The sequence below is a fragment of the Taudactylus pleione genome, unplaced genomic scaffold (genome assembly GCF_031769625.1).
Source record: "Taudactylus pleione unplaced genomic scaffold, aTauple2 ptg000534l, whole genome shotgun sequence".
In the NCBI taxonomy this organism is placed as follows: Eukaryota; Metazoa; Chordata; class Amphibia; order Anura; family Myobatrachidae; genus Taudactylus; species Taudactylus pleione.
In genome coordinates, this window is record NW_028284936.1 from 274,956 (window position 1) to 301,025 (window position 26,070).

The 26,070-nt window shown below is 45.7% G+C and overlaps 1 protein-coding gene and 1 pseudogene across 2 annotated transcripts in view; one reads left to right on the forward strand and one right to left on the reverse strand.

The window, feature by feature from the left end:
* The window catches only part of LOC148501128 (transmembrane protein 132A-like), a 195,562-nt gene that overhangs the window by 113,982 nt on the left and 55,510 nt on the right, over window positions 1-26,070 (forward strand). For both annotated transcript variants that reach the window (XM_088450900.1, XM_088450901.1), the window contains exons 6-8: window positions 13,652-13,838; window positions 14,289-14,432; window positions 14,529-14,710. In XM_088450900.1, the coding sequence (XP_088307026.1) occupies window positions 13,652-13,838; window positions 14,289-14,432; window positions 14,529-14,710 (513 nt within the window). The remainder of the gene's footprint in view (window positions 1-13,651; window positions 13,839-14,288; window positions 14,433-14,528; window positions 14,711-26,070) is intronic.
* LOC148501129 (uncharacterized) lies at window positions 23,091-24,172 on the reverse strand (annotated as a pseudogene).

Consider the following 26,070-nt stretch of genomic DNA (forward strand, 5'->3'; position numbering starts at 1 on the left):
TAGTTTGCAAGATTTATGCCCTATCCGTCTGCAATTAGACTTGCATCCGATTTCCGAATTGACCTAATGTGCTCAATAGACTAAGTATTAATGTGTTGTATACATCATACAATGTCAGTGATCGCAAATACGCACTATACCCGGTATTTAGGACAAGGGGACTCCCATTTAGAAAGTGACAGTCTGTCAGGGATTGGCCGCAGAACAGCACATCACCGGGGATCCGGCCGAGACGCACAGCAGAGAGAGAACCTAGACAGCACTACAGTCGTTCAAATAGGCGCTGGTCGCAACCCAATCGGAGCTCGCGGACCAGGAGCCAATCAGCAGCGGCTGCTGTTCCGCGAGCTCCGAATGGCTTGTGACCGGCGCCAGATTTGAATGACAGTGGCGCTAGGCTGAAGTGCCGCAGCGGCTGCCTGCTGATGCGGGCTCGGGTGGGGGGCCCTGGCATGAGAGAGCACTAGGTAAGAGGCTGCTGGGGAGGGGAGCATAATGTATAAGGGTCATTAGTATTACTGTGTGGCATAATGTAGGGGGGGGAAGCATAATGAGGGGAATTCAATTAGAGGCGATAAGCCATATACGCCTGTTTTTTTGCGAAAATTTTGCCTAAAAAAATTCGCCAAATTCAATTCCAGGACAATTTCGCCTAAGTGGAAACAATTCTCCAAAAAAGATTCTCCAATGAATAGCTGGTGAAAAGAAATGCAAAATCTTTATTTTGGGGTGCAAACATGGGGAAACAACTCAGACCCCTTGGGACAGCCCCCCAAAGGACAAATACGCAAAAAAACCAGAAACTAAAACCTAAGTACACCCCAGAAAAGACATGTCATTTTTGGGGTGAAAATTTTAAAAGTGGGGGGATAAACAGTAAAAGTAGCGAAATAGACTTCTTGGCGGTCTCCAAGTATGGGTCAGGTGTTTTTGGGATTGCAGGTGCATGTAACAGGTGGATTTTTCACGTTTCTTTTAAACATTCACTTTAGAGACATAAAAGTATGCTAGCACCCATTTTCAAGCACCCCAAATTTGACAGGACTACTTATTTTCACCAAAAAATACTGCTTTATGCCATTCTTCACCACTTTTACAAAGACGCTAATAGCAAGCAATTTACACAACTTAAGTACCCACAATAGTCTTATTAGGGCTATTAGTACATCTCTATATTGATTCCCTATGTTAATGTATCTTTTTCTGGGGTACAGACTGATTTCCCCAATTCTTTAAGTACTATTTTTCGCCTGTTCCGCATATGCCTATTTCCGTTTTCGCCTGTTTTGCAATTGAATTAGGCGAAAAGCGGGGACGAGCATGGAATAAATTCACCTCTGAAACAGGCGAATGAAGCGAAAAGTCCCACAGGCGAAAACTTCGCCTCTAATTGAATATGGCTCAATGTGTAAGGGGCATTACTGTGTGGCATAATGTAGGGGGGGGGAGCATAATGTATAAGGGACACTACTGTGTGGCATAAGTGTGTAAAGGACATTACTGCTTGGCATAATGTGTTATAAGGGGCACTACTGTGGTGTCACTTGAATAAAGGACACTAATGTGTGACGTAATTTGAATAATTATTCACTGAAAAGCTAAAACAGCCGTACCCACCCGTGCACCAACATCTATTCACAGTGCAGGGAGAGCTTGATGGCAGCCCAGCATCTCCGTGAGTGCGGGGTCACGCCCCCTACAGTGATGAAAAGCAGGTACATCTCAATGACATGCCCGCTTTCCTAAATGACCACACCCCTTTTTCGAATGCAAGCCTTCAGCGCCTGATGAAGTAGCCCTTTCTGTAAGGCTCCCCGTCTGCCCTATTATGAAGCCTAGGGATTGCAGCAGATATCTGGAATATCTGCTGTGGTCCCCTGTACATACAGCCTGGTAGTTAATATTTACATACCACGTCCAAAAACGGTTGTTTTCTGGGATATACCACACATATTCCTTGATAAATATGCTTCCTATTACCTAATGCTGTAATATAACCTGCTGCAAATAGAAGAGACAGAAAATGGAATCCGATATCTACAATATGTTGTGCTTTAGGTGTTTGTTTATTTGAAGTAAGTAAGTGTGTTGCTTTTCTTCCACTACACAAGGAATAATTTTTTTTACACCCCACTTGCTATCATTTGTTTAAAGGTATTCTCATAAGTATACCTGAATGCTAATTACGGGGGGTCTTACACGATATGGGACTAATTTAAAAAGAAAATAGGAATAATAGGGCCTTAAACTGGGTACACACTAGACAATATGTCATCAGATCCTGAGGATCGGAGTGACAAATCTGTTACATCGTCTAATGTGTACCCATGATATGCGCTCTCCCGTGACATCCCCCGGTTGCCCTGCTGCAGAATACAGCATGACACGTCCCTCCACCCCCGTCGGACCCAGCATCGGCAAGTGTGTATGCACTTGCTGCATGCAGGGTTCTGTTACCGGCGATGTCATGCTGAGTACACATCGTGTAATGCAGTGTTTCCCAACCTCTGTCCTCAAGACACACTAACAGTCCAGGTTTTAGGGGTATCCATGCTTGAGCACAGATGGATAAATCAAAATAACTTAAATACTAATTAAGACACCTGTGCTCAAGTATGGCTATCCTTAATACCTGGAGGACCGTGGTTGAGAACCCCTGGTGTATTGTGTACCTAGCTTTACTGTGCATTATCCACACCAAATAACGTCCTCTTCTAATCTATTTTAATTCAAATTAAATCTTTAAACCAGTCCGAATAATGTGTTTTAAACTGTGGAAGTTATGTCACTAAACTATATAGGTTATGAGTAAATGGATCCCTTTTTATATACAAATGTTTATTTCAATATGCAATGACTGATATCACAATTTCTAAAGCATCAGGATACTCCGCATATTTAGGATAAAATGGAAAAAAATTGTGATCCTGATTCATCCAATGTTACAAAAGGAATACTACCTTTATCTAATATTTTTAAATTATCGTTTTACCCAGTGATCACGCTAAGCTAAATAAATTGTGGATACCAGAGACCCTCACTTTATGAAATTAGGGTCCTTCCCACTGTTTTTGGGTCCCATCACATATTATGGGGGGCGAGGGCAGGCAGCAGTTGGGACACTGCTAGGGGCAGGTAGCAGTTGGGATAGAGAGGTTTAAGGTCAATCGTCAGTTGGGGTAGAACTGGGGGTAAAGGCAGGGAGAAGTTGGGGTAGACCTGGAGCCAGAGGGGATTAAGGGCACGCAGAACTGGGGATAGGGAGGGGTAAGTGCAGACAGCAGTTGCGACAATGCTGAGGCCAAGGAGGAGGTTAGGGTCAGGCAGTACTGGTGTAAGGTGGGCGGTGCACACAGTTAACAGTTAGGGTAAGTGGGAAATACACAGTCGAGGACAAGGGAAGGAATGAGCACAGTTACACAGTCAGGATTAGGGGGACTGCACACAGTTATGCTGGGTAAATACTGGCAGATATATTGGGTTCCCCTCGGCCAGTGTGTACCAGCGATTTGTCTGTGAACGACGTTCAGATATATTGTGTCGGCTGTCCTGCATAGCGGATGGCAGATATCTGTCCATTATGCTGTGTTGAAGGGTGGTCTACCGACCGCCTGTACACTTGCAGCAGAGACCGTGGGGAGGGGGGTGTGATATGCCTCCCGGCTAGCGGGACCCGCAGACAGATAATGATTGATCAGTGTGCATGAACCACCATCATCTGCGGATATATTTGCAGATCACTCGATCTGCAGATATCTGTCAAGTGTTTACCCTGCTTTACACAATCAGGATTAAGGGGGGTTGCACCCAGTTACACAGTCAGGGTTAGGGGGGCTGCGCCCAGTTACACAGTAAGGGTTAGGGAGGGGAGTGTGCACAGTTACAAAGTCAGTGTTAGGGGGGTGGCTACGGTTAGAGTCACAGAGGTTTAGAGGGGATGCACATGGTCATACAGTCAGGATTAGGGGGGCTACACACAGGGAGTGCTGCACCCAGTAACACAGTCAGTGTTGGGTGGGGGGGGCACACAGTCAGGGAGGTTGTACCTCGCCGGACTAGAGGGGGTCCTACTAGATACTAGGCATCTATTGCATGACTTTTGGCACTTCAGAGTACACATCTTGTCATCGCGCCCTCGCTGCCTGAAACTGTGCTTTTGTTTCTCCACATGATCCAAAGCCATAATCAAGTTTAGTAGTCCGACATGCGTAGATGAGTTGACTATAGGGTATTAATCTCCTAGAGCGTAGGAGGAACGGAGGCAATGAAGAAAAAAGCAATAACCAAATAAAAAAATTAAACATGTTAGTGCCACCTCTACCATTCCATTTAAAATTCTTGGGGGTATAGGTATGCAGAGTCATCCAGGCACCTTACGCAGTACAATTTTCTCCCAGGATGCATTTGGGTCTCCCTCTATACCCCGGGCCAGAGGCACCTCAGTTTCGTTGGGTGCCCGGCCGGAGTCTGGTCACTGCAATGCGGGGGGTCTGTTTAACAGCCCCTGAAGAGTTTATTATTTTTTAAGGCTCTTATCTTCGACTGTGGACAGTCCAGGGGACGTCCGCACTGCCGCTCAGTCACCCGCCGACGCTGGTACGGATCCGGGGATCTTGGCGAGCCGCCAGGGTCTTGGCTAGCAGGGACCCCGGAGGATCCCTGGACTGCGGCCGGGCACTATGGGACTAAGGTAAGCAGCGGGTCACTGTGGTGGGGACCCGCTGAAATGCAGTCTTGTTCCTCCAGGGCTGGAGACTCCCTGGGGATGACAGCATGTGGAGCAGGGACTGAGTCCTGCGGTTCCTCTAGACCACCAGGGACAGTGGGCTGCAGTGTTATGGATATGCTTCAGCGTCCCAGGGGTTGAACGCTGGCATGGGGAGGTTGCCTTCCCTGCCTACCAGCCGGCTCCTCCCCGTTAAACACCGCGGTCTGGCTGGGCTGTGGCAGCTCTCCTACTCTGGATCCACCCCCTCAGAAGTCTCCTGCGGCTATTTTGTCTTGGCTGAGTCTCAGATCACACAGGCAGTGTAGAGCCCGGGTCCCCCTACATACCTCTCCTCCTAAAAGTGGTCAGTGTATGTAGCACTGTATCTTACCAGACGCTAAGTCTGTGTAGTTGATTGGTAGTGCCATTAAGTTCAGGTGTTATTTATTCTGCATTGTATGTGACTTTATGCTAGCGCTGTCTGTCTGAGTTTCACTTTCACTTCTGTCAGCCGTTTTACTTTCCCTGTGCCCTTTTTCTCACTGAGCCCTAATACAAGTGTTGTCATGGTACAGCCTCACAGTCTGTTAATCTGTGTGGTGGGTCACATACAGTATACTGGTATCCTCTTCACCGTGTCTGGTAGTGAGAGTGATATGCCAAGTTTGGCTCCTGCCTGGCTGTTATGCAAAAAGTGTACAACGGAATTTAGGGGTGGGAGACATGGTCCTTGAGGGATTATGTTTGAGGTGCTATGCTCCTCCAGGTCCCTCTGTGGCCTCTGCCACTCCGCAGGAGTCCCCTAGGGCGTGCTTTGCACAAGTACTAACGGCCATTGCGGGACGTTTAGCTGTCCCTCTTGTGTTTTCCCCTCTAGGGTTCACACAGCAACAACTTATGCCCTCTCAGAGCCTGCTTCATCCGGCTGCACCCGTGCAGGGGTTATCCCCTCCATGGGTTAAAAAGATTCTCACTGCATTGCAAACTGTGGTTGAGGTGCGGCAGAGGGAGGCACCCCAAAGTAGACTGGCTAAAATATTTTTGCCGTCGTCTCAATCTACTCTGTTTGATGATATGTCATCTGATGATGGGGTGTTCCCGGATGACTGACTCATAGTCCTCTACACGTGAGGTGGATCCCAAGTCAATAATGTATATTCCAAGTCTGATACAAGCTGTCCGTGCAGCCTTGGTCATAGGGGAGGATGAACCTCCTGCACCAAACATGCATATTTCAAGGACATAAAAGGTGACCACTGCTATATTTCCATTGTCTGACCAGCTGGTGGACCACCTGGAGGTGGCATGGAAAACACCTGGAAAGCGTTACCAACCGCAGAAGCATCTGTCCTATGCTTATCCTTTTGCTGAGGACTATTTTATTAAATGGGAAACTTCCCCGGCAGATGGAGATCTCATCTCCAAGCGCCTGCTCTTCTTATGCAGAGACCGTGACCCAGAACACATCGACCCAGGTTACCCATTCACACTGCTTCACGAGCAGGGTTGAACATGCATTCAATTCTTTTTGTGACCAGGGTTGAAATGCTGAGTTCCTTCTGTCCCATTCATACAGCACAGCCTTATACCTGTCCTACAACCAATTATTTAGCATTTTGCATAATTTAACCCCAAAAATGACATGTCATTATTGGCCAAATTAAGCTGCATATCCATTACACGATATCACTCCATGAGTGATATCGTGTAGTGTCCCCAGCAGTGGTGTGTTCAATGCTCTTAATGATATTGAGCACAGCGTTCAGGGCCAGCACCCTCCTCCATCCCGGAAGGTTCGGGCGATGAGCGACGTCGTCAACGACCAGCGGGAGTGTGCATTGCTGATCGTTGACGGCATATCCACTGGCCGATATAAACAACGATAACGTTATCATTCATTATATCGGCTAGTGGATGCGCGGCTTTAGGCTAATTAAACACTTCTAAGTGCCTAATCATTAGGTAGTGTATCCCAGTGGTCTACACATTTGTACCTTAAGATACGGATTACAGCAAGTTGGGGACCTGGTTTTTAAACTCAGCGGGTCCCACTGAACGTGTTGGCTGAGTATGCTGCCTGTGTGCAGCGCTGCAGCAGCCAATCATCGCCGGCGACGTCTTTTACACCAATCATCTCCAGCAGATTAACCTCAACCTATAGCTGACTGCAGCGTCTCCTCAACTAATCTCTGCCGGAAACTACTGATTTAATTGCCATCTGACACCACCCTTCATTCCCGCAGCATGGACTCTGCATTCACTGATGAGACGGGGACAGCGGTCAGGAGGACTCTGGTTTAGAGCTGCTGGAGGGAATCTCAGCATGTACAGAGGATGTGCTGCCTGGGATACAGAGCTCTGACAGCAGGTGACAGAAAGGAGACCATGAGCTCAGACAAGTCAGTCACTTGGCATCAGTTCCACAAGTGGACGCAAGATCTCTGGAGACATGTTAAGTCACGTCTATAATTTTGCCCTTCAAGATTAAAATATGCACTCCTCACTGATCAGCACCCTGCACCTAGAGTGAACACTGTTGACCCATGCGAATGAATCTCTCCATCGCTTCTCATAAATGCTCGATTGGGTTCATTTCGGTGAACGTGCTGGCCACACCATTTGTCAGAACACTCCAGTATGTTACTCGAACCAATTCTGGACAACTTGGGGCTGATGATCCTGTGCATTATCCTGCTAGAATATTCCATCGTTGTGGGGGTACATGAAGGGCAGCAATGGTTATCAAGCAATGCAACATAGAGGTTACCGGTCAATGACCTGTTCATGCGGACCCAACCCATGCCACATGAACACACTTCACACCATTATGGAACCATGAATGGTGCTTTGTTGACAACTGGGGTCCATGAGATGAGCACCACACCAGAACCCTACCATCAGCCCGAAACAACTGGAACTGTGACTAACGGACCATGCCACATTTTGCCAGTCACCCAGTATAATTAAAAATGTCATGAGCTCAGGTGCCGGGCTGTGACTGGTGTTAGTGTTAACAGGGGCACTCTGGTGGGTCTTCCACTCTCATATCCCATCGGCTAAAGAACGCTGCACTAACCTGCTGGATATGTGCCTGGTACCTCCTGCATTCGATGTGGATGTGATTTGAGCTAGTGGTGCTTGTCTGTTACCACGGACCATTCAAGCTACTGGTCACGATCATTAAGCACTCATGGTCGGTCACTGTGCTGTTCATGATGAGTGGTAATTCTTCCATGAGGTATTCCCAGTACATATGTGAGACCATAGATTGAGGAATGTTAAATGTCCGCACATCTGGTTTGTGGCGAGGACTTAACAGTGGATGGAATGGTAGGTAACCATATACTGATAGTTCAGACTATTGAATGGTTGAAGTGACCGAGTGCTATGGTTGTGGCAATTGAGTGTGCAGGATGTGAAGAGCTATGTGCCATAGTTGTGGAGACTGAGTGGGATAGATTTTAGGAGCTATCTTTTGTGCTGCAGAACCAGATTAAGGTGGGGCACGGGAGCTCCGGACCCCCTGGCCAGAGCACACTGCTGCACTGTGCAGTCCCATGCATTTTCTAAGAGCAGAATAAGTGAGGGTAGGTCAGATGATTAGTGGGGGCGGTGCTGATAAAAGGTGGAGGGCTGGATGAGTGGCGGACGGGGGCCCCCATGCTTCATCCGGCCCTGTGCATAGATGCTTATATCTTCCGTTGCGTAGACTACATGTGTGTATATCAGTGAACACACAATTCTGACAGCAATTTCACTCCCTCCATGATAGTACTGAATCTGCAGCTAACCACAGGATGTGATGGCTTATCATGTTTGTATTGTGTAAGGAGCATGTCCATTATGGCTTCTGCCTTACTGATCCTAATTTCATTGCTTTTTATAGCTTTAGTAATAGTTTCTCAATAGCATTCTCAATGTTAGATTCTGTGTAATTGTAAGCCCTAAATGGACACGTTAAACCGTGACGTGATCTTGTGTATGGAATTTCATATATTGTTGTGAAGTTAAAATAATTGTAGTTTAAAATTTTGAAACCTACAATCTGAAAGCATGCTTAAAATACAATTTTTTTTTCTTAAACATCCTAGTATCCTACAAATCCAGTGCATGTTGTTCTTTACTTATATATGCCATCCTACTCCCCTCCAGTGGTGGATTTTACCTAAGGGCTGCAGACCCCCCTCCCCCAGTAAAATCTGACACCTCAGTGAGCCAGTTGCAGTCTGCGACTGCACCGGCTACACTGTGACTGGCAGTGGCTTCCCATTGTAAGTGCCACCTGCCAGTCACATACACAACAGGCAGTCAGGAGTGGCTTCTAGTAGGAAGCCACTCCTCTGCCTTTCGGGCAGCCCTACTTGGCTTCTAGGCGCCGCAGCCGGCACAATCTCTAGTAGCCGGTGCTATGCGCATGCGTGGCTCCCTACCGCTAGTGTGCATGCGACGGTTCCAGCGCTGTCTGCTCTACTGTACAGTTGCTGGGACCCGGCTGGGAGGTGAGTCTCCACAGTCCCCTCTCCTTCTCGGCAGCAGCAGCCCCCCACATCCAAGAGGGTAGGAGCCGCCGCTGCTCACCTGCCCTCCTCCCCCATCAGTTTTCCTCAGATATTCATCCCTGGCCCCCAGGTTTTCTATCACATGCCCACTGACCCCAGTACCATGCAGGAAATTCAGTGATCTCTGCAACATACAGTCTTCCAGTGACCCCTGCATCATAAATACAGCCATTCAGACACAACTGCACAACACAGATAACCTTCCTGTGATCCCCTACACCAGTTGTGTCAAACTCTGGCCCTTCAGCTGCTGTGGGACTACATATCCCAGCATGCCCTGCCACAGTTTTAGCATGCACTAATAGCAAAACTGTAGCAGTGCATGCTGGGTTATGTAGTTCCATAACAGCTGGAGTGTCAAGGTTAGCCAACACTGCCCTAATAGCAAAACTCTGGCATTGCATGCTGGGATGTGTAGTTCCACTGCAGCTGAAGGGCCTGAGTTTGACAACACTGCCCTACACTATACTATAAAGATCATTTTCTTGTGATCCTTGAAAATTAGAGAGCCTTCTTGTTATCCCTCCATTTAAATCTCCACCATAGAGGGAGCCTTCTTGTGATCTCTGCACAATATAGAGAGCCTTACATTGACCCATTCACCATACAGAGAGTCTTCAAGTAACTACTGTACAATACTTCCTGTTAACTCTGTGCAATACAGAAGTACTTCCTATGAATACTTCTCAATGCAGGGAACCTTAGTAACTCCTGCTCAAGAAAAGAGCCTTCCAGTAACACCTGCAAAATACATACAGTGCATCCGGAAAGTATTCACAGCGCTTCACTTTTTCCACATTTTATGTTACAGCCTTATTCCAAAATTGAATAAATTAATTTTTGTCCTCAAAATTCTACACACAATACCCCATAATGACAACGTGTAAAGTTTTTTTTTTTTTTTAGATTTTTGGAAATTTAATTTAAAAAACAAACTAAGAAATCACATGTACATAAGTATTCACAGCCTTTGCCATAAAGCTCAAACTTGAGCTCAGTGCATCCTGTTTCAACTGATCATTCTTGAGATGTTCCTAAAGCTTAATTGGAGTCTACCTGTGGTAAATTCAGTTGTTTGGACATTATTTTGAAAGGCATACACCTGTCTTTATAAGGTCCCACACTTGACAGTGCATGTCAGAGCACAAACCAAGCATTAAGTCCAAGGAATTGTCTGTAGACCTCCGAGACAGGATTGTCTCGAGGCACAAATCTGGGGAAGGGTACAGAAAAATATCTGCCCAATGAGCGCACATTGGCCTCCATCATCCGTAAATGGAAGAAGTTCAGAACCACCAGGACTCTTCCTAGAGTTGGCCGGCTGTCGGAACTGAGCGATTTTGGGAGAAGGGTTCTAGTCAGGAAGGTGACCAAGAACCTAATGGTCACTCTGTCAGAGCTACAGCATTCCTCTGTAGAGAGAGGAGAACCTTCCAGAAGCACCGCCATTTCTGCAGCAGTCCACCAATCAGTCCTGTATGGTAGAGTGGCCAGACGGAAGCCACTCTTTAGTAAAAAGCACATGGCAGCCTGCCTGGATTTTGCCAAAATGCACCTGAAGGACTCTCAGAGAATGAGAAACAAAATTCTCTGGTCTGATGAGACAAGGATTGAACTCTTTGGCATGAATGCCAGGCATTATTTTTGGAGGAAACCATGCACCACTCATCACCATGCCAATACCCATCCCTACATTGAAGCATGGTGATGGCAGCATCATGCTGTGGGGATGTTTTTCAGCAGCAGGAACTGGGAGACTAGTCAGGATAGAGGGAAAGATGAATGCAGCAATGTACAGAGACATCCTGGATGAAATCTTGCTCCAGAGCGCTCTTGACCTCAGACTGGGACGACTGTTCATCTTTCAGCAGGACAACAACCCTAAGCACACAGCCAAGATATCAAAGGAGTGGCTTCAGGACAACTGTGAATGTCCTTGAGTGGCCCAGCTAGAGCCCAGACTTGAATCCAATTGAACATCTCTGTAGAGATCTGAAAATGGCTGTGGACCGACGCTTCCCATCCAACCTGATGGAGCTTGAAAGGTGGTTCAAAGAGGAATGGGTGAAACTGCCCAAAGATAGGTGTGCCAAGCTTGTGGCGGCATATTCAAAAAGACTTTAATTGCTACCAAAGGTGCATCAACAAAGTATTGAGCAAAGGTGTTGAATACTTATGTACATTTTGATTTCTTATTTTTTTTTTTATATATATATATATATATATATATATATATATATATATATATATATATATATATATATATTAGGGATGTGCAGGCTCGGATAGGTTCGAGTTTGCACATTGAGTTCGGATTTTTCCCTCCAAAAAAACGGAACTCAGAGGCTAAACGTCATCTTACATGGACGAACATCATCATTCCTGGACAAGTCCAGGAATGATGATGTTCGTCCATGTAAGATGACGTGTATATATATATATATATATATATATATATATATATAAAATTTGGCAAAAATCGCAAAAAACATTATTTTACATGTTGTCATTATGGGGTATTGTGTGTAGAATTTTGAGAACAAAATAATTTTTTTTTCATTTTGGAATAAGGCAGTAACATAAATAAATGTGGGAAAAGTGAAGCGCTGTGTATACTTTCCGGATGCACTGTATCTTACATGGTGCATTCCTTTTTAAACCGTTCAAAATACACCGATCAGGCACCCCCCCCCCCGCTCCACCACCCAAATGCTGCAGCATGCCAATCATTCTGTGGCATAGCGGGTCTGCGAGCGAGATCGCAGGACCCGTTCTGCACATGCGCTGAACGGGTCCTAGACAGACCCTTAAAAATCAGAGATTTGCGTTCATCCTCGGATGAACGTATATCTCTGTATCAGGCCCTATATTAGTGTTGCCTGCCTCCTTCTCCTTACTCAATACATTGTAAGTGTATTGTAATTCCTCACCTTCTGATTGGCAGATGCAGCGGTTTTGTGGTGGTTTTTAAGGTGCCCACACAGATAGCGATGTGCTCACGTTCCCATGTTGTGTACGATTTCCCAGTGAACTCTCCCCGGCAGTCGTGGGCACGATTTGGTCTGAAAAGCTGCCAATCTATCGTGCCTCCTAAACTATCCAGTGCATCGTGACTTAAATTTTCAGATCTGCCCTACAACACGGCAGATCAGAAGATGCGATGTGCGACCTGCGGGGACGCGCATCGCATCGTGATTGTGAGTGGGGACTCATGATTTACTAAAATATTGCTATGTGTGTAGGCACTTTTAAAACAGGCTTTGACCATATTGCTGATGGTTTGGTTAAGAAACCCAGGAAGAAGAAAACCCAATCATCGTAAAAACAGACCTCGACAATAGTTTAGAAAACTCCATAAAAACCGATGAATAGTAAATTCAGGGGTTTGGTGCTTCAAGCTGCCAGCAATGTGCAGGGGTTTTTAAATCCCACTGCAAAATTGTTGTTTTGTAAATTTACCCTAGTGTTTCTCAAATCCTATCCTATAGTCCAGAGCCGGCCCCATCCAATTTGGTTTTGGCTGGTGTCCCCTAGCAGATAATCCCACCACCAAGCTTAATGTTGAATTCAGTATGAAGATTTGCACTCCCATTCCTTAGTATTTCCTTTCAAATCCAACCAATTTGAATATGAATTTATTTAATGTAAATTAATACTACTGTTCTCCCTTCCCAGCACGCCAGGCTCTCCCCTCACTGCGAAGTCCCCAGCACCCCCTTACCCAGCACCCCTCTCCCAGCACAGCACCCCTATCCCCTCTATACACAGCTCTCTTCTCCCAGTACAGCACCCATCACCCCTCACTGCACAGCACCCATTAACCAACCCCCTTTATCCAGCACATCACCCAGGACAGCACCCCTCATCCAACATCCCTCTCCCAGCCCAGCAAACATCACCTCCCATCACCTGGGTGGCTGTGCACTGCATCTGGTCCAGTGGGTCCATCCAGAGCTGTGCTTTGTGGGGGTAGCTGGCACTGGCAGGCTGCAGGGAGAAGAGTCAGTGCAGACACTCTGCCTGCTGGACTCTGCAAAGGCCTATAGTAGGAGGAGCTGCTGTGGCTGGGCATGCGCAGCAACCCTCATCCATCTGCCATATTTGTTAATACCCGCTGCCCCCACTGACTATCTCTGCTTCTTGGTCTGTTTGAGATGCCAGATCGATAGCTGCCTCCATTAGGTTCTTGCGGCGTGCCCCAAACCTCTGCTGGCTCTGCTAATGTAACACTAACTGTGCGTGATTTCAGTGTTTTGTTGTTTTTTCCTTTGATCTTTGTTTCTCTGTGTTATCCAGTTTATTTTTTTACTCCTTTTCATTATGTTGTTGACTTGCTTTCCAGTTTGTCTTTTTGCCCTCCTTAATGTTTCTCGCTCCTTTTCAGGCCCCCTCCAGTTGTTGCCCTCTTGGATTTTCTTGTGAGCAACGTTTCGCTGGGCTCTGCGGTCTCTCGGAGAATTACTTTCCAGCTGGATGTTCCGGGAACTAGTGCAGCCACAGCAGGTGTTCGTGGCAGTGCTGAAGTGTTGGTGTCTGACCGTGACCTTAGAGCAATCATCCCACTTGTGAAGGTACAATGTAGAACTCTACTAATGATATTATCTGTATTTGTAAGGCATTTGATATCTATGAATCAATATTATGAGTTTCTTAGATGATGTGTTTGGAAACTGTGTGTAATGGGCCTGATTCTGAGTTGGCAGAAAAAGCAAATAACTTTGCACTTGAACAATTCATTGCTGGGGGTCCAAATACATTTATATTTTTGAATGCAGGAAATATAAATACTGGTTTCTTTATTTCTTAATAAATGCTGGACTGCTTTATTTGTACTCTGCATTAGAATTGAGCTAGGACACATCCCTTTCAAATCTAAATCTTTATGCACTTTTTAAATCTGCCCCTACGTGCAGTGCAGTATGGTTGTGGAAAAGTTACTTGTTTTTTGGGGGGGTTTCAGCTCTTCTCCCAACTTAAAATCTGGCCCAAAATATATGTATATTTCTTCTTCTCTCCTACAGTCTCATGAGATTCTGAATACTGCTCCACTTACTGGTATTTCTCAAAAGATCCCAGTGCGCGTTTTGGCCTTGGAGGCTGGGGGATTTGTAGTGGATGTGACCAAGCAAGCAGGTTGTGAGACCCCAAATGCACAGATTGTACAGGTTTATATATTCTAATATTGTTTGATTATATTGTGCCATACTAAGTATCTATTGTATTTGTAAGTTCTGTCTGTCTTTCACCAATCTTCCTGACAGGTGTCGGATGGCTGTGACTTTCTGTTTGTGGGTGGAAAAGAGACTCAGGGAGCCGTGGGTGTAAAAGTTGAGTTTTGGCTAGAGCGCCTTCGTTCCTCTCTTTCTCTCTCCCTGTGGGTACCGCTACTACCGCTTAGGGTCGAGGTGTCTGACACTATTTTGCAGCGTTTACCAGGCTCAAGGTAAGGCACTTCTAATTACAGCAAAATATCAGTTCAAAAAATAAATAAAAGGTTTTTGTCCATCTAATGATATCTGTTAATTATGACAGTGCAATATATACTATACTGTATATTAGTACACATTTGCTTTATTTGTAAATTGTTCTCTTTAAACCAGAGATTGCATATTCAATTTAGGGTCTTGTAAAAACGTACTGCCTAATTTTGTGTGATTATTTACCATTTTGTAATAGAAGTTACCTAATAGATATTCATTGTATTTTGGTAAAGTATGCTTTCTCTTTCCTTCCATGGGGGACACTGGAGACCATGGGTATAGGTAGAGCTGGAGGAGCCTGAGCACCAAAAAGTTTGAAGAATCAGCACAGGCTCCTCCTCCCCTATATCCCATCCCCCGCCTCATGCAGCCACCTTCTTTTTGTTACCTTTCTGAGCACAATTTGTTCAGCTGCTCCTGCAACTGATTAAGTATATTTTATTCATTTATCTTTTACTTTTCACTGAGTGGCCTGCGTCGCTGCTGCAGACGCAGCGCTTATGCTGGCAGCTCCATCCCCCGGTCTCCGGTGGCTTATCTGTCAGTGCCAGTCCTCGGACAGCTGGGACACAGCCACGGTCAGAGCTCCAGGGGCAGTTAAGAGGCTCCCTGCAACTACAGGGAGCCGCAACTCAGCGGCGATCCCCCTCCAGTGGTGATGGCAGTAATGACCGAGTCTCTTCCTCCCATCCCATACACAGGATGCAGGTAAAGTGGCGGGAAGTCCAAGGGGGTCGGCCACGGGGGTTTATCTCCACCCCCCACCCTTTTTGGCACGCTCCCTCCCACAGAGTTGCTCACGACAGGGTCCCTGCACTCTCCACACAGACGGCCATTTTAGTTATCTGCTGCCAATTTCTACTAAGTAGCAGAGGGCTCAGTAGGATAAAGTACATTTATTTAATGAAGTACTCTGGTTTTATGTGGCAAAGGTTCTGTTTGAACTTTGTCTGCTTAAGTCTCATGCTACCTGACAAAACTTAGTTAATTTCTGCTCAGTCCCATGCCTGACAAGAGACTTAAGGTGCCCATCCACTAGCCGATTACACTGTACGTTTGCACGATTACGACATCGTAATCGTGCAATCGCTCAGTATTCGGTCGCAAATCGTGCATCCAAATGTCGGAAACGACCAGCGATGCGCGCTCCCACTAGTCGTTTCCGACATCAATCATTGCCCGAACGTGCAGGCCAATCTGCCAATAACGACAGATTGGCCATGTTCGGGGTTGATTGATGTGCCTACACTGAGCAATCAATCGTTCAGTGTAGGCACTTCACCCCCTAGGGGAACGACTGTACGATTACAATGTCGTAATCGTACTGGCTTTCCCTGATCCACTAGTGGATTGGCACCTTTAGGAGTCTATTTACTAAGCTTTGTTAGGAGATCAGGGGGTCTATTTACTAAGCAGTGTTAGGAGAAGTGAAAAGTGATAAGGTGCCAGCCAATCAGCTCCCAACTGTCATTTTTCAAACACAGCCTGTGACTTGGCAGTTAGGAGATGATTGGCTGGTACCTTACCTCTGTTCGCTTTATCTCCTAACAAAGCTTAGTAAATAGACCCCTTAAGCTGGGTACACACTTGTCCAATCTTCAGGAGATCCGACTGGTCTGCCCGACATTGGACAAGTGTGTACCCGCCACTGACAGATCCTCAGACCAGATCTTGGTCGCCTGTCGGGTCTCATGGTTTTAAAACATGCTTAAAAACTAGGAGATCCGACCACTGACCAGGCGACCAATGTTATAGTGTGTAGGCTGCGAAGACCGGAGCCGGCGACCGAACTCTGGTCCCAGCAACCCAACACAGCATCACGTCCAAGTGTGTACCTAGCATTATCCAATCCATGGCAGATCAGACTGTTTTATACAATCCTACTGCAGACCTGCTTGCAGATTCTATATCCAATCCTTGCTACTCACTTGTCCAATTTTTCAGCAGACCTCCAATCTGTGTCTGCTGATACAGGCCCTCATTCAGATCCGCTTGCTATTTGCGGTCGTTCGTTCTAAAACAAGGGGTGGCTATTCAAATGAACCGTTCGCTAATTGCGGTCTGTTCACGCCTCTAAGTCTGAACGAGCGAGCAAAACTTGCGGTTGTAATTTTGAAAAATACGCCCCCTTGCCGCTCGCACCATACGTCATGTCCGCTATTTATTAGATTAATCGAGTACATCGAACAGCGTATGAAATGCTCGCTATTCTTGTGGCTGGTTTTTTTAACCGCTATTTTGCATGCAGTTCGGAGTAAAAAAAAACAAGTGACGTGGTCAATGATGCTGCTGTATTAATTATGCACTCCCTTAAAACGCCCGTTTTGACCTTTAAGCACGCCTGCAATCTAATTCCACAACCCCGTTTTCAAGCACCTTCCCCTGTTACCACCCACATACGCCTCCTTCTGTCACTCAAAATAGCAGGCATTCGCTATATAGCGAACAAACGATTTTCGGCCGCACTGACTGGTTCGCGCATGCGTATTAAAATCCGTCCGCATGCGCAGATGTGCGAACATCGGTCAGAACGAACGAGCGGCCGCTTACGAGCGGCTCTGAATCAGGGCCACAGTCTCCTAAAAGAATACATTCGGCTCTCCAAGAAAGGGGATTTATTAATGAGGAATTTAATTATAATGGTGAAGAGGGGGAGATGGATAATTAATTACCTGATTATTAGATGGGAACAGGATTTTAGGTTTCCAAAAAAAAATAAAAATGCAGAGGCATAACCAGACCCGACCTCTTTGAGCTGGCCTTGGTTCAAAAAATACAGGTAACAAAATGTGTAGGGGTCCCCCATATTTGATGAACTGGCAACAGGTGCATAGAGCTGGCACTGGTTCTAAAAATTTGAGGAACAAAACAAGTAGGGGTCCCCCATATTTTCAGAACCAGGCTCCACTAGCAGGGGGGTAATGCCACACCCAGGGGACACACTTGACTGGGTCCCCCGGGCTACAGCATTCATCCCCCCTAACTAATCAGCCAAGGCCAGGGATTCCTGAGGAAGTGGGGACCCCCCAATTAATTGGTCCCCCCTCTCCAGGACACCCAAGGCCAGGGCTGAAAACCGGGTCTATCCCCGGCACCTCTGGGCTGTCGGTGCAGAGTTGATAGTCCATTAGCAAAAGTTTAACATTGTCTTTTACAGGTGGAACTACAGGTCCCAGCATGCCTCCCTCGCATGCTGGTACTTGGAGAACCACAAGTACCAGCAGGTGGGGCATTAAGAGCCCGCTGGTACATATAGTACCCCTGTAAAAGAAATATTAAAATAAAAACTAAACGCAATGTTTTTTAATTTATTTTGCTGCACCTTCAACGGGGAGGCGGTGGTCTTTAAGCTCTTTTACATGGTCGCCGCAAATCCAGGACCATGGTGTGTTCACCTAGAGGGTGGTGGCCTTTTAGCTCTTTTGCATGGCCACCGCCTATGCAAGACTTCCCCAGCATCTTCATTCTTCAGGAGCCACTATAAGGTCGGCAGGGCGATGACATGGCAAGCCTCGATTGGCTTGCTGCGATCATCTTGGATTTTCAAAAATGGTGCCACGGTGCCAAATGCGCCACCGCTATTATACACGCTGCCCGCTAACGAACTCCCGCTACGCGCGCTAGGCTGTTGGGACCGGAATCTGTCTCTAGCTCCGGTCTCCGCAGCTTACACTCTACAATAATGATCGCCTGAACGGCAGTTGAGTCTCCTAGTTTTTAAGCATGTTTAAAAACCAGGATACCTGACAGGCAACCAGATCGGGTCTGCAGGTCGGTCGGAGGCGGGTATACACTTGTCCAATGTCGGGCATAAGAGTCGGTCGGGAGTCGGATCTCCCGCGGATTAGACAAGTGTGTACCCAGTATTACAGTTCTCTCTGTTAGGTCCCAGGCCAAATCATATTTCTTATGGAGAGTGTAATTCCTCCCAGGAACTATATCTCGCTAACTGGTGCTTTGGTTTAGTGTCTCTGTCCTCTCCTCACCTATATACAGAAGGTGTTGGCTGTATAGGACACTGACTGTTTTTTTGTGCAGGCTGAACTTTCTGTGTGCAGGGTGCTGCTGTGTGCTATGCTAAATTCAATTTGGAGCAAAAAGTCCGAGGCCGGACTTTTCGCTGTCATCGTAGGTTTTGGGTGTGAAAAAGTATCGCTCACATCCCCACTTATCCCCGTATTCATTTTCAAATTGGCGAAAACGGGACCTGGCGAAAACTAAATTGGCGGAAAGTCCTGTTATTTTTGGGGAAATCAGCCTGACACCCCCAAAAAATGCTCTGACATGGGGGATCACTTTGGATACCCCCGAATAGCCCTGCTGAAGGTATTTGGGGTTTTTAAATGGTCTCAATCGTAGCTATATAGCGTTTATACAGAAGTGGTGAACTGCATTTTGAAGGTTTTTGGGGGGGGAAAATAACTAGCCCCTGCCCTGCGGGTGCTATTTCATAGATCCCGGCATTATGATTGCATACTGCAATGCGATTATGAGCGCTAATATCGCACCCATATCGCATTGCAAATGTGATTATTGATAAATGGGCCACTAATAAAGAAAGATAACAGATGGATAATCAACATTTTAATTTTAAGAGGTTAATGGTACAGATGTGTCCTTACACACAATTGCCGCAGTTACGCCAAACAATCTTTCTCTGCGAGCCAGGTCCCCTACGACTCTGCTTGCGCATCTTTTTTGCTTGAAAGTGCATCCTAGTCGCAATGCGATGCAACAAAACTCCATGAAACACTACTGATTTAATGTGATACACTTATACATCTCTGTATCAATGAGTCTGAATCTGTGTACGAAGTTCTACAATGCAGCAGCTGCAGCTTTTTTTCGCACCAAGATCCGTTGTACCTTATCTGCGATTTTGTAACTGTTTAATTCTAATTCCTGTATGGTACGGTTTCAGCCCGGTGTCTCTTGATACAGATTGAGTGGTGTCTCGCTGCATCTGCAGTGCAGATGACAGTTTTAAAGAGAAAGTTGCTATGCTACACCTCTTGGCGCTGCTCATTTCCGTCTCTACTCCACCAGGAGATGGAGGTCTGCTGAGGTCTCCTATTGATGGAAATTAAAAGAATTAAGAAACAATTCTAAAGGAACAATATCCAAGTCTGGTCTGGCTCCAGGATTGAGTGTAGACTTGCAACCTCTTTTAACCACTTGCCTGGCACGGTCGTATCAGATGCGACCATACCAGACTGGACTTTTCCTAACCTGGTCGCATCTGATGCAACCAGTCAGAATTGCTCATTATGTTGGTCCCTCTACACCCGCGGCTCCCCCTCCTTTGGGTCCCGATCCCTGCTGGCCACAGTGATCGGGTATCCGGCGGTACCACCTCCCGACACGGCTGCAAGGGCAGCTGTGTGTTCCATAAAAGCAGCAGCCATGGCTCCTGGTAGCCACGGCTGCTGCTGTGTCCCGATCACTGTCGTCAGTGTCAGGCTTAGGAAATTCTGTCTTGATGACTTCTATCAGTCGGCCGACGAGAGAGATATGGACTTAACACTCAGTAAAGTTCAAATCAACTCAAGAAGAGCCTTGTAACTTCCTGGTTACCTTTATTAATACCCTTAAATTGAAGGTGTAAATTTTGCAAGCAACCAATTAAACATATTTCCTGAAGCATGGTAATGTCCAATCAATTCTTGCCCTAAGGGCGTGCATATTAGTAAATTAATTAGTTTATTTTATATGGTCATATGCAAAAAGCAGTAGTTAGTTAGAAATCAGATAAAAGGTTGTGGTCTGTCAGCATGTTCCTCTTCAGTAGAAAAGTAAGCGTTGCTTGTCTTATCTTGTGAGCCAGCCTTTCCTGTCACAGTCTTGAAGAGAACATATCTGATTTCTTCTTAATTAAGGCAGAAAAAGCAAATCATCTTAGAGGCATACATTCATTTAAACCAGCACATGTGTTAATCAATAAATTCAGCATCACTTACCCTAATATTTCCCCTCTTTTTAACATTAATTAACACTTGTCCCTATACTTGTGATATGATTGCAATAGGTCGTTTTGATGGTACCTACTTTACCTTGCATGACAATCTTAAAGATAATAATCATTTGATACCACGTTATTGCCCCCTATCACAAGTCTAGCTAGAGGGGTTCTAATTACTATAACTGCGTTAACACATATTTAGACATACAGCACATGACTACAATAAACACAGCTGTTCCTTGCTGTGACTGGGTTCTTTTTCCTACATCTAGGACACCAAGTCACCGTGGCATGCAAGGGCATCTTTTCCACTGCTGTTAAAGCTACTGTTACAGGTTTCTTCTTACATTTCTCAAATAGGCAATTAATCATTCTATATGTGGCGTACAGAGCAATGCCTACTCCTTTGAACCAATTAGCTGGGTTTAACCAAGAGAACCATGACGTACTAAACCATGGCTCCTCTGTGTGGTCCTTGGCAAACTGTCTCTTTAGCTCTTGGACCTTGTCTAAATGTTGCTGAATGGCTTCCTCAATTTCATAGGTCTGATTTGTATAATTGCAGCAAGCCTCTTTCACGATCATGCACATTCCTCCTTCTTTGGCTGTCAGATAATTTATCTCCAATCTATGTGCTAGTAATTCTTTATCATTTGGAGTTCTCTCAACATTAATCTGAAATTATCATCATATAAATTGGTTATGTTATCAATGAGGTTAGCTAGATCCATGATATAATAGAATACCTTTTTGATACAGCACCCATGGTAATGTGATTGTCTTGACTGGCCTTACTAGCTGGCTGGACTTCCCCCCTTATAACTGAATGTTCCTTGAAATTCCATTGTTTTAAGCAGGTGGGGTGTATCTGTTCTACATAATAAGTAGGAGGTAATAGATAACACAGTGTACAATTTCCAAAACCCCCATATGGTAACCATTCATATGCATGTCTTCCACACAAATAATATATATTGTCAGGGAGAGTACTAGAGGCATGTCCCACCATTGTTTGAGTGAGGAAATAGAAGAAAGGTTTCACCATCGTCATATTTGGGTTCAAGCTGGTGGAATTCGCCTTACAGGTGGATGTATTCCAATATTCAGGTATCTCACCCTGCACCCATGCTCCTATAGATGGTATGCCTGTTTTGTTGCAGCCATCTATTGCCAGGAGGGGTTTATCTGCATAGGGCGAGTCAAGAGAAGTGGGAGGCCTATTTCTGTTAGGTCCTTAAACCTGAATGTGGCCTCTTTACACTTAACCTGGCCAAGAGACCTTATTTTTGGTTTTACAACTGATCCATCAGTCAATTGTATCTGATGATTCCATCCATGCATATCCTGCATATAGGTGATAGGGGGCACTGAAAAGCAAAAGCTTACATTCCTGCCTAGCAAACCAGTCAGTAAGGGTACAGATCTAGTAACATATTTTGCTTTTGTGACTGGCAGTAAGGAAAAGAAGTTGACAGATATAACTTCTTCCAATGTTAAGGGCACTGCCACCCAATTCATGGTCTTTGAGGAAAGCGGTGAATGTGTGCATATCCAACAATCTGTTATATTGAGCTGCTGTGCTGAGATTACTCTTACTTTGGGACCATGTACTCATCATAATCACATTTACAAACACTGACAACCACATAAAAGGATTCATTGTGCTAGTTCCAGCTTGACTGTGAGTTTCTTGCAATGCGAAGCGTGGATCCACGTAGTTTGTCCTCCAAGATTTGCTGAGGTAGGTGTGGTTAATAGGACCTGGAATGGACCTTCGAACCTTGGTTCTAGCGGTCTTCTCACGTGTTTCTTTGTATAGACCCAATCGCCTGGTTCAAGAGAGTGTGGAACTGGGTCTGGAAGGTAGGAGAAAACTAGAGAATGGGTGTTAACCACCTGTTTACATAGAGCAGCTGCATATTCAGTTAAGTCTGCATGATTATGCTGGAGCTGCTGTGGAAAATAACACCCTAACCTTGGTGCACTGAGAAACAATATTCATATGGTGACAGTTTGTGCTACTTACTGGGTGTTGTCCTAACTGAATACAATGCCACTGGTAGACAATCAACCCATGTTTTGCCTGTTTCAGCTATCATTTTCTGGATCTTTAGTTTTAAATTTCCTGTTAATCTCTCGACACGCCCACTGGCCTGCGGTCGGTAGGGGACGTGGAAAGCTTGCTCTATCCCATATCTTTCATTATGTGTTGCATTACCTCTCCAGTGAAGTGTGATCCTCGATCTGATTCAATGGTCTCTGGTAACCCATACCTACAGATCACTTCACTAATCAGTTTCTTTGCTGTCGTTTTGGTGGTAGCCTTGGCAACTGGAAAAGCTTCCGGCCAATTACTGAATAAATCCATACAAACAAGGGCATACTCATATGTCCCCACCCTGGGTAACTGAATGTAGTCAATCTGCAGTCTCTGAAACGGGTACAATGGCCTGGGTGTATGTTTCTGTGGTGTCTTAACGGTCTGTCCTGGATTGTGTTTTCCACACACCAAGCAGGCAGCCACATAAGCGGTAGCTGCTGCATTAAAGCTTGGTGCTATCCAATGCTGGGAGACTGTATTTGACATAGACTTCTTCGAGTTATGCACTGGGCTATGGGCCAGCTGAGCCATGAGGGGATATAAGGCCCTGGGGAGGCACCACCTGTCTCCTTTCCTCCATAACTTCTCACAAGTGGCTTCCTCTTTTTCCCAGCCCTTTTTCTCACCTGTCAGTACCTGTTCCTGAAACTGCATCGGGGTCTGTATATCTGTTAGTACAAAAAGAGAACAATCTGCTGTGTCAGTTTCTATACCATATAGGGCTGGTACTTCTATCAGGGCCACTTGTTTGGCTGCAGCATCAGCTTTGGCATTACCCCTGGCTTCAGCCGTATTCTCCTTTGTATGTGCCTGCACCTTGATTATCACCACTCTGGTGGGAAGGTGCAAGGCTGCAAACAATGACCTAATGAGAGCATCATGCTTAATTTTTTTACCAGCCGCTCCCATGAAATCCCTACTCTTCCAAATGGGGCCGAAATCGTGTGCGACCCCCCAGGAGTACCTGGAGTCAGTGTATGTTTCCTGTCTGATTTTCAGCCATTATACATGCCTCAGTGAGTGTCCTCAACTCCGCTTCCTGTGCTGAACAGGAAGGTGGGAGTGGTTTCTGAATCAGTACCTCTTCCAGAGTAGTGACAGCATACCCTGCTCTTGGGGATCCATTGTGGTAATACCTGGAGCCATCAACAAATAGCTCCCAATCGGAATCTGGAGTGGTATATCAGTAACATTAGCGAGCTCCTGCATTTCAGATTTCATTAATTCCAAACAATTATGTTGGGAAAAATTTTGTTTTGTAAGTGTATCTTGATCTTTACCTGTGCTACACTCATCTGGATCTGTCTCAAGAGTATCATCAGATGTGTTTGTACTCCCTTCCTTCCTCTCTCTTGAATCCTGCATTGGGAGCAGTGTAGCGGGATTCAACACTGTGCATCTCTTGATTGTGATATTTGCAGGGCTCAAGAGTGCCAGCTCATACTTTGTAAGTCTTGCTGCACATAAATGTTTAGTTCTGGCTTGGTTTAGAATTTCTGTAACATAATGTGGGACTTGCACTATTAAGTGGTGGTCCAGAACTAAATCTGCAGCCTTGTCTTTAAGAAGAGCAGCTGCTGCTACAGCTCGGATGCAAGAGGGGGCTCCTTTTATTATGCTATCAAGCTGCAGGGAATAATATGCAAGAGGTCTGTGTTTACCTCCATGTTCCTGCACTAGTACTCCTTGTGCATGCCTCTCCCTCTAATGGCAGAAAAGCATAAAAGGTATGTCATACCTTGGTAAGCCTAAAGCCGGTGCCTGGGATACCACTGTCTTGATATTTTGGAAAGCCTGCTTCTGCTGTACAGTGAGACTAACCTTTTTATCTGTTGAGTCTGTCAGGGCATCATATAATGGCTACATTAGCCATGATGCATTTGCGATCCATTCACGGCAGTATCCAATTGAGGGCGTGACACTGGAGGGCCTGTTTCCTATGCAGTGTACATGTGGGCATTGTCTGATTCTGTTGGCCTATTCCAGTGTTGGCTAACCTTGACACTCCAGCTGTTATGGAACTACATAACCCAGCATGCACTGCTACAGTTTTGCTATTAGGGCATGCTAAAACTGTGGCAGGGCATGCTGGGATATATAGTTCCACAACAGCTGGAGTGTCAAGGTTAGCCAACACTGGCCTATTCTCTAGCCACTGTTTATACTTCTGACAATCCCTTTTCAGGTGTCCTGCTTTTTGACAAAAGAAACCTAATCCTTTCTTTTTCATCTCTTCTGGGCTAACCTTTTTGTTTGCCCTAGGCTGATTTTTGGGTCTGTAACCCCCTTCCTGTACCACGTGGACTGTAACCCTCTGTGGTTGATTTTTAGCTTTTGTCTTTTTTTCTTCATTTTGATCCTCAATTGCTCTCAAAAACTCAAGTACAGCTGACAATGTCATGGTACCTGCCTCTGTTTTTTTTCTGGTATAGCTCTACTCTGAGATTCTCTAACAATCCCCCTAAAAAGGAGGTTCTGAGCATCCACTGGTGCATCTCATTGTCATCCTCAAACCCCCTGTCTAGGTGTGATTGATGGGTTAATATTCCTTAACTGATTGTCCTACTCTTTGCCTTGCTTCTGGCACCGCAGGCATACATTGCTGCTGCAATTCACACCACACTTTTACTCTAGTAACAAAGAGTGGTCCTGATTCTGGGTTCTGTCTGTCCCCTACTCCAGGAGGGTCTACTACAGGGGCATTGGCTGGCAGAGCCAGAATCTCTCCCAAGCTGCCTCTCCCTATAGTCATCCTGCAGATTTTTTCCAGATCCACCCACACAGCTCCCCACACAGATACTAATCTTTCCATGAACCTGTGGTAAGCCATGGATGGGGTTCTTTCTAGGGTCTGGAGCTTTAGCAACAATATTAACCAGTTCCCTGGCAGTCCAGGGCTTGTGTTGGACCTGTGTTCTTACTACGATGTTCTGTCCTGGGTGGGCAAGGTCTGGTTCAAGGACTCTCTGAACTATCACTGGAAAAACCCCTGCTGGGTCTCTTTGGTATGGTGGTGGTACTGCATCTTACACAAAATAAGATTCTGGTTCTCTACAATAAGAGCAGTCACATGGCTCAGTAACCCGCCCACTCATTGCTTTCTTACAGACTTTGTTTATGGGAGACTCTGTTCCCCACATAAGACTGTAAAGGACTTGTTAAACTGTTCCAAGGGATTGATCCCAATGCTCTTTGAAAAAGGGACTGGCCTTGGGGTGTGGTTGGGGTACTGTATGAGACTCCAGATGTTGTTTGAGGGGGAT